We start from the raw sequence: 9,519 nt of genomic DNA on the forward strand, positions 1-9,519 counted from the left end.
TAAAATTAACCAAATCTGAGCTTAAAATTGTGATGCTTCATAAAAATAAAAAAAAAAGATTCTCCATGTGTCATTTTAAAATTGACCAAAAATAAACTAAGAATCTGTCAAAAACAAAAACATTTTGTGCTCCTCAGTGCCGATGATCAGCTGTGAGCAACACAAGATTCTAAGAACTTTCAGATGAACTGCAGGCAGTGTTTCCACAGAACAAGAGAGGCTGAAAGGAAAATCCAACCGACTGGATCAATAAAATAAATGCAGCACGGCTCAGAAACAGTGAACAGAGGAGCACGTTGTTGAGGATACATCCAGCACGGTGAAACATCTCTCTATGAATGATGAGCCGAGTAAAGGCGCTTCGAGAGACTCAAAATGTGTCCAAAATTACATAAGCTTTTGCAAAATGATTGGAAAAAAATATGAAAAATTACTCAAAAAATGTCAGAAATTGCCAAAAAACTTGCAGGAAATACCTCAAAAAACATCTAGATTAGGATTAACTTGAAAAGAATATACCAAATTCTTCAAAACTTACAAAAAGGATCATGAGAGGACAATAAAACATACAGACTCAATAAAATAAATGCAGCACAGCTCAAAAACAGTGAGCAGAGGAGTTGGAAGATACATTCAGATGGTGAAACATCGTGCAAAATGTTCTTTAAAATGTCAGAAATTACAAAAAAAAATTATCAAAATTACAAGAAACATGCACATAATGGCTCAAAAGCCGTCTAGAGGGACGTTAACTTGTCCAGAATGGTTGAAAAAAATATAGAAAATTCGTCAAAACCTGTCCAACATTATCATGACAGGAAAATCAGACATACTGGATCAATAAATAAATGCAGCACGGCTCAGAAACAGTGAACAGAGGAGCACGTTGTTGGACGAATCATTCAGCATGGTGAAACATCTTTCTATGGCTGATGTGAGAAAGTTTGTAGAGGCTGTAAACATGGACATAGTTAAATATATGTAGTATGTGGAGACAATATTCTTCCTTCCTTTTCTACCTCAAAACTCAGACTCAAACTGAGACTCAAAACTGGACCCAAAACGTGTCCAAAACCACCAAAGAACTTGTGTAAAATGACTCTGAAATTGTCATTTTGGGCAAATCTTAAGTCAGTTTAGGTCATTTTGTGTTACTTTGAACAAATTTCAAATCATTTTGGACAGTTTTAGATTAGACTTAAGACGAGAGCGGAAATAAAATAAATGCAGCAGAACCAGTGAACAGAGGAGAAGTTGTTGGATGATACATTCAGCACGGTGAAACATCTTTCTACAGCTAGTACAGGTTGTAAAACTGTAAGTAGTAAAATATGTGTAGTATGCAGAGACACCTTTTTTTATTGGTAACACCTGTAGTTGTCAATGCTGTCAATGTTTGCAACCAAATATTTAAAAAATGTATTATGTATTTTGGGATTTATTGCTTTGTAACTGCGTCTAAGTGCACAGAAGTTTCCATCTTTCATATCTGTGTGGAGCGGATGTGAAAAACGAGTTTGTAGAGGTTGTAAAAGTGCAAATAGTTGAGTAATTACAGCATGGAGAGTGTTAGTCCTTTTGTTAGCATGTGTAGTAAAAAATAATCAAAGAAATTCAACTTTCTTCTGGTTTCTGTCATTCTGACTGCGTCAAACTGCACAAAAGACCAAAAACTTCCAACTTCTTCGAGCTGCTTTTCTCTGGTTGTCGACTGAATATGTGTATGTTTGGGACGATGCAAATAAAATGTATTTCTGGAGCTTTTTCACCGTTTCTTGACATTTTACTCATGAAACCAATTATCAGTTCATTAAACAACATGTACCACTACTTTATATGATTGTCTTTGCTGGTTATTTTCTTGAAAGCACACAAACTGCTTGGAGTTGGGAGGATTAACCGACAGTCCGTCTGTCTCCAGCTGCTCAGTGCTGCTTTTATCTGCTTTGTTTCTCTGTACGTTGAATATGTTTGTGTTTGGGGCGATGCAAGAAATGTGGTTCTGGGAAATTGTTGTACGGGTTCTTGAGGATTTCACAGACAAAACCAATTATTAATTCATTTTAAAAACCAACCGACAGGCTCTAATATAAAGCCCAGTGGAGCGTGTAACTCTGCTTTGTGTTATGTTCATTGTGGATTAGCTTCCTGAGTGAGTAAAGGCACAGAGTTCAGAGGATTAAATCAACAATCCTTTTGTTTCCAGCTCCTCAGAGCTGCTTTTCTCAGCTTTATTTGCCCCCTTAGATTGAACATCTCTGTGTTTGGGGCAATGTGAAAAAAAGGTCAAAGTTTCTTGAAATAATAGGAGTGAAACCAATAATTAATCAATTAATTAAAAACTAATTGACACAGCCAGGTGTGTGATATTGTATTGTTAACTTTTCATTTTTTGTGGAGTACTTGAGTGTACAGGAACTGCAAAGAGCTCAGAGGGTTAGAAAAAAATTGTAGAATTTAATAAATGATCATCTGCACAATAATAAATTATTTTATTTGTCGCTTTTTTAGGTTTGTTTTTCTTTTTTTCTTCAAAAAAAAAATCATTCTGAGTGATGCATTTGAGTTTTTTTAATTGTAAATTAATTGGGCTTAAAGCTGGCCCAGACTCGCTCATGTATAATTAAAGCGTCGGTGTGTCGGTGGGCCAACCCCCGGCTCGGGCCCCGGACCTGCGGCCTGCTGGGCCTCCTCCAGCCGGAGTCCTGCTCAATCACATGGAGCTGAACGGAGGCGGAGCGACGCGCAGCGCCGCAACTTCATTCCTACATTTTAAAATTTTATTATATTTTTTTTTAAAGCGGGCTAAATAAACGGGGCCGTGCGGGGCCGTGCGGGGCAGGTAGGCGGCTGGAGGCCCCGCAGACTCCAGATACCCCGTTTGCCCCGTGAACGAGGCGACAAAATAAAATCACGTGATACAAAATGGGCAGTCCTCTGACGGGGCTGAAAAAAGCCATTTTCTGGCGCTGCTGCAAATTCTGTCCAAGTCCAAACACTTCACCTGGATCCGGGCCGGAGGAGAGCAGAACTTTTCCCTGAGATCAGGTAGGAACCGGGCGGCCGCACTTTATCGGCACATCGCGCCGCTCGTTTGCGGAGGCGCACACGAAGCGCACGGTGTCACATTCGAGCCTCTCTTGTTCGCCTCCTCACAGCAGCCCTGTCAGTGAATTTAAGATGGCTGCTTTGTGTACCAGTGTGATTTTCTGCGGCTCTGCGCCCCCCTCGGGGTCCGGGGGGCTCCGCTCGGGATGAGTCCGGGTCGCGCCGCTCGCTCGGACCGCGGAGCTCCGCACAAATGGAGCCGCTTCTTTGTTGGCGGAGCGGCGGAGCTGGTGCACAAGATGAGGCCACACAGGGGCGACCGGGTAGCGGGCTGCTGTGCTGCTCCACTCAGGCTGCACGGAGCTGCACGGCCGGCACCGCACTGGCCGAGCCTTGGAGTTGTTTTGGTGGATTGTTGTGGTTTCAAGGACGCACAGCAGACACCTTGTGCCGTCGGCTGTGTGGGGGATAACTCGGGCACACGAAGCGTTAAGCAGATTTCCACAGGCTGCTAGCGCGCTGTGCTGTGCAATGAACCCCTCTGCTGTTGTTTCTCTCCTCTGCAGGTCTGTCCAGATGGAGAAAATGCAGCCGAACCGGGTCAAAATCACAGACCTGAATCCGCACCTCACCTGCCCGCTGTGCGCCGGATACCTGATTGATGCTACAACCATCGTAGAGTGCCTGCACTCCTGTAAGTCCCTCACATGGAGGATTCCCTTCATGCGTGCACACAGCTGCTGTGAACCTCAGCAGAGCATTGAGCTGCAGGAAGGTGATGGAGACTCATGTTAACTTTACCATCGGGCCTGCAGAAGGTCCACTTCAGGGGCTGCTGCTGCTGCTGCAGGATGGGACATGAGAGACGTTTGAGTGGAGGCTGCATCTGTTGGATCATATTAGTCAGTCTCTCCAAAAAAATATGGACAAATTATGTATACAGCACATTTTACACAACAGCTACAGTGTTGTCTGGTAGAAAACTGGGATTGAATCAACCGAACAGGTTTAAACATCAGAGCTGAGGTCCCACCTTGTAGTGAAGCTGCATTGTTTACATCAGACTGTGTGGTTTTGAACGTTCTCTGGAGAATCCTCTGCACATTCCTGCATGCTGTGAATATTTCTAGTTCCTTGGATTTGCCAGGAATTGTTTTATTTATCATACGTTTGCTCTTTTTAAAAACTCTTTTATCCGTCTTCAGAGCGTTCTGTTAAAACTCGTCTCATGTGAAACCCTACTTGGTGCTCTTCTTCACCTTAGTCCTACTCAGAGGGATTTTTTTTTTCTGCCATGCAAGACTGAGGTTCAGTATTTCCCCCAAGGACACTATTAGTTAAACACCCGCTCCACCATCTGAGCCACAACCGCCCTACATCATAGCTATTACTGAAAATACTAATTTACTGCACTGAATTGAAAACTACGGGCAAAAAACACACTATGTTGTTTATTATGCAAATAATTAGGAGCCTACCATATCTATGTACTCTAATAATTAGATTATTAGTTCAGGCTAACACTTCAAAAAGCTATTCATGGAAAACCCAACAAATCCAGTCACAGTTAGAGAAACATGAAATTCTCTTTTCACATGGGTCGGCCTTACCCACAGCGCCGGCCCCTGGAGCAGATGCTTCTTTCTTTTTTTTAGTATCAAAGATACAAAATTTAAACCCAAACCACGGAGCCACCGCTGCCCACTGAGTTCACTGCGAGAAGCACGTTGGCGATAATTCTCTGTTAGCGGGAAGAAACGGCAGAACCGGGCTCCTTTTGTTTTGCTAAATGAAGCAGGTTGCGTGTTCTGATAGTAAACAGTGAACACATGAGGACATAAACAGTGTTGGTGAGGACAGACGACAGGAGGGAGGAGACACAATGGTGATATATAGAAGTCTGAAGAGACTAAAGCTGAGTAAGTGAAGGATTGTTCACCTGAGCAGCTCATAGCTTTATCAGAAGGTTAAATCTAGATGGTCTGGTATAGACGGTATCTGATCCCACGAGAGGTTCTGGTCCCGCTGATCGATCCAGTGTTTACGTTCTCTCACCCCGACCAGTGGAGGCTCTTCATGGCCTGGTGCTGCTGGAGTCGATCTGCTCCATCGTTTCTAATTTAAATAAGAAAAACGAAGCTTGCTTGAAGAGGGTCCTTGGATTTGTTGGGTGTTCTCGTATCTTTTCGTTGGGTTATAACTTCAGCTCTGGGTTGATCTCCAGGATTGTGAACGCTGTAGGATCCTAATGCTTCAAACATTAGGAATATTTTGTACATTTAAAAGTGTCTGTTTAATATTATTTTTCTACACATACAGAAATCTGTTAATATATTTGTACAAGCAGTGTTTTGTGCAAATTTCCCGACTGTGAGATTAATAAATAATTATCTTAATATTTAAATTAGTCAGGTTACTCTCCTTAATTATTAACACTGTGTCGTCTTAGTCTTAGTATTTATCATAGTCCGGTAAAGTTGTATTTTATAGAATTTTTGAAGGGTTTTAATCTATAAAGTCACGTTAGAAACAACACAGTAGGGTCTTCTATGTTTAGGTTAGTTTGTAATGCCGGTCTGGTCTTTGGCTCCACAGCTTTAAATGTGCTGAATAAATAACGTTGACTCGGTACCTGAAGGTTCTGCTCTGCTGGGATAAAGTGATGCAAGAAGGTCCAAAGTCATCGGACGTCCTGGTAACAAGAAATCACAGTTTTCCGGCCTAAATAGCAGCAAATTCGTGGTCGAGTTTTCTGCGTCTCAGACAGGATCTGTCATGATTTAATATCTAATTTAATGTGCAGGTGAAACAACTCGTCCTTGTTTTATGTTTGGGGTTAAAGGACAGCGCATCTCAGTTTTTGTTGGTCATTCGAAATATTATGGAAATCACAGGAGCTGCATTTTTTTCAATAAACAACAGACGGTGATAAATGAGGCGTTGTGCTGCTACAGACATGAGGCACGTCTGATGTATAGTTTTAACAGCTTTCTTTTTTTTAAGCTGATAATTGGCGGCCTCATCAATCAGTAACTGACTATTTAACAACACAGAATAAACTCACTGAACGTCTTTCCGTGTCCTGATGTAGCTGCTTTAAATATGTCTGGTGGCATTGGCGGCTATAATAGCATAGACAGCAAGATAAGATGAAACTTCCTGAAGGACGTTCTTTTGCCAGATATTGCTCAGAGAAACAAAATAACATCAGAATACATTTGGTGCCAAATAAAAAAGCAGAACTAAAGAAGTACAATAAATGACTGGAAATAAAAATAAAACATCTAAAATAAGACTAGCTTAGAAAAAGTAAGACGTAATCCTGACAATGATTCTAAGGAAGTAGAGAGATATTGCACATGAAATTGGAACAGGAAACTTTAACACATGATACTGAAGCTTCAGCTAATAGAAGTCGCTTACTTACAAAACGAGCGCTCCAGCTAGCGGGCATTAAGCGGCACACAAGCCTCTGTCATGGTGCCCGTTGCCAGCCAAACCCCCACAATGCTCTCTGCTTGTCAACGTGAACTGATCGTAGTCGGATTGAGATCCTACTCTGGTCAATACAGCATTTAAGACTAAGAGGCTCCACCTGGTGGAGCAAACAGGTACTACAGCCGATCAGCAGGACGTTCTCTGACATGCACCTCCTTCTGCTTCTGCCTTAAAGGTTAATATAGGTTAAATAAGTGAAATATTAATGTCAAATAATCAATTAACTGATATGTATTTGGAACAAAGTGCAGTAAAAATCAAATCATCAATTTAATTAGTTGTTTTGGTCGTAAAAAAAAAAAAAGCACAAATTTCTACCCCAACTAAAATCACGCCTTATGTTTGACTGATGTTTTGTTCGTTTATCATTCAGCCTCGTCTGTCAGCCATGAACAGCAGCAGTGTTTGTGTTCTTGTATTACTTTGAATTTCACACACTAACGTTGTCTTTTCTCTCCTCCTGCAGTTTGTAAAACTTGCATCGTTGCCTTCCTTGAGACGAATAAGTTCTGTCCTCGATGTGACGTCCAGGTTCACAAGACGTGTCCACAGCTCAGCATCAGGTAACCGCCGATATCACTCATTCCTTCTTTAAAAAAACAAACAAGCATGCGACTTCTTTTATCTCTAACATTGTAAACCTCTCCTTCTTCCTCCAGAGCGGATAAAACTCTACAAGATATCGTTTATAAGCTTGTTCCGGGGTTATTCAAAGGTACAACCACATTCCTCGCCGTCGGCTCTTATTTATGGCGTTTGCTGCAGGTTTTTTTTTTCTTAATGATGCGTTTCGTTTCAGATGAGATGAAGCGGAGGCGGGACTTTTACGCAGAGAACCGAGTGCTGGAACCGGGGGAAGTGGTGGAGACGTTTAACATAGCAGAGGATGAAATCATCAGTCTGTCCATACAGTTCTACGAGAGGAACAAGTGAGCTGCTTTCTTTCTTTTTTTTTTTTCCTAACAATTGGAGCGAAAAGTTTTTATTAATTTCTGCTGCTGGAACAGGTGGAAAAGCAATGAAATGTAATGATGTGGCTCAAAGTGGGAACACCGTGTGACCAAACGCTACCTGCAGACTTTTCTGTGTGCGTGAAAGAAATTGTTAATTGTTCCTCTTTTTTTTAAAAAAACATCTCTTCCTGCAGAAATAACGAGAGGCAGCACTCGGAGCTGGAGGGAGACAAGGTAAAGCAAAAGTCACGCAGAGTCGACCGGTTCGTTGTGGTTTTCTGGTCCTCATCCCTGATTTATGTCCCCTCTCTGCACTTTCCTTTGTTCTCAGTCCAACGGTAAACGCTTCCTGCAGTGCCCAGCAGCCATGTCCGTCATGCACTTAGCAAAGTTCCTCCGGAGCAAGATGGATATACCCAACAACTACCGGGTAATTAGACACACCGCACACGCTTCAGGCTTCAGGCACAATAACATAAATGCCTCGTGACTGTAAAGTAATCACAGTCGCTGCTGCTTCTGCTGCTGCTGCTGCTGGACGTATTGGGTTGCGAGCATTTGTCGGCTATAAAAGAGCTCCGGCCTTCAGATACGCGAGCCGTGAGCTGCAACCCGATAACCAGCAGCGCTTCAGAGGCACCGAATCGCATGTATTTAAACAAAAAGTGTGAAAAGTCATTAGAGGCCGCGCTCGGTTTTTATGCAACAGAGGATCGAATGACTGAGGGAGAATTAGCGGCCAGCTCCACCCGGCACAGTTCTGGTTTTACAGCCTGTAACTTCACAGTTTTCCTGCTGTTTGGGTGAAAAAGGCTCTGATGGAACCACTGTGTGCCACCGGGCCAGCGGGGCGGCCCACACACTGGAGGGTTTCTTCTCCGGAGCGAATATTGGACACAAACATGAATGAGTATCAGTGGTGGTTGTGTTTACAGCACGCTCCACTGCCCATCAGAATCATTTAACACTCCTTTAACCCTTTGGACTTTCTTTTCTAACATGTCAAACACAACTGTCATTTTCCAGAGCAGAATTCTCTTGCTTTGTCCTCAACACAAAAAAAGAGATATAAAACAGAAGGACTGCTGTTTAACCCTCTGAACTCTGAGCAGTTTCTGGGTGTTTTTTGTGTCATTTTTACTCGCTGTGGGTTCATGTTTTACTGCAACATAAAGTCCTGAACCTCTGTAGAAACAGAACAACCACGAAGAGGGAGAGAAAACTCTTCTGTGAAATGTCTCCTGTGCACAATGAGATAAATCTTAAAGGAAAGTAAAATCAAAAGTTGGATTTCTTGGATTATTTATTTTGCAAAAATTGATAAAACCTGAAATCAACACGTGCAACGTTTGTCCAAGACGCTGACAGATGTTTCCAGTACTGGAAGTAAATAGTGGCTCTATGTACTCTAGATTAATTACTACTTTTTACTGCACTTTTAATTGGATTCTGTAATTGTCTTCTAACTGTTCTGTATGAACACTGCCTGCAGTTCAGCAGAAAACTCTGCAGATTTTTATCACAGGTGCAGAATTTTAATTTTTTTTACAGAATCTGTTCGGTGCAAACGTTGTATTTTTTCTATGAGATGAATACAAGAGTGATTTATGATTAAACATGTTGAGTTTAAGCTCAGATTTGGTTGATTTTATCCGACGTATTCGTTCAAGGACCTTTGGAAAAATCGAAAGATCCATCAGTTCTTGCTGTTTTCAGTTTGGATGTTGTTTTAGTGATTTCTGTATTTTTCTTATTATAACATGGTTTTTGGATTTAGAGACGTAAAGAAGAAAAGCAACAGAAAGCAGCTCTAATGTTGCTCCTGTTCAAACCGTCTTCTTGTTGGTTTGCAGAGAGTTCAGCAGCAGAGACTTTCTATCAGAGCGTCACTTGTTGGTTTCTTTGAAATTTAAAAGGCTAAAAGAGCAGAAAGAGGCTCGTAGAGACGTTATTGTAAACTTATTCTAGACTTTATGAGTAAATCTGAGAGGAGAGAATCTCACAAACATGTTTAAATGAA

General features: G+C 41.7%; 1 protein-coding gene across 1 annotated transcript in view; it reads left to right on the forward strand.

The window, feature by feature from the left end:
* Window positions 1-2,942: 2,942 nt before the first annotated feature.
* Window positions 2,943-9,519, forward strand: part of LOC103375545 (polycomb group RING finger protein 2-like) — a 10,264-nt gene continuing 3,687 nt past the window's right edge. Inside the window, exons 1-7 of the mRNA XM_008305855.1 lie at window positions 2,943-3,048; window positions 3,615-3,742; window positions 7,013-7,109; window positions 7,206-7,261; window positions 7,346-7,475; window positions 7,694-7,733; window positions 7,831-7,929. Coding sequence (XP_008304077.1) covers window positions 3,625-3,742; window positions 7,013-7,109; window positions 7,206-7,261; window positions 7,346-7,475; window positions 7,694-7,733; window positions 7,831-7,929 — 540 coding nt within the window. The 5' untranslated portion in view covers window positions 2,943-3,048; window positions 3,615-3,624. The remainder of the gene's footprint in view (window positions 3,049-3,614; window positions 3,743-7,012; window positions 7,110-7,205; window positions 7,262-7,345; window positions 7,476-7,693; window positions 7,734-7,830; window positions 7,930-9,519) is intronic.

Source organism: Stegastes partitus, unplaced genomic scaffold (genome assembly GCF_000690725.1).
Source record: "Stegastes partitus isolate 25-593 unplaced genomic scaffold, Stegastes_partitus-1.0.2 Scaffold2658, whole genome shotgun sequence".
Lineage (NCBI taxonomy): Eukaryota > Metazoa > Chordata > Actinopteri > Pomacentridae > Stegastes > Stegastes partitus.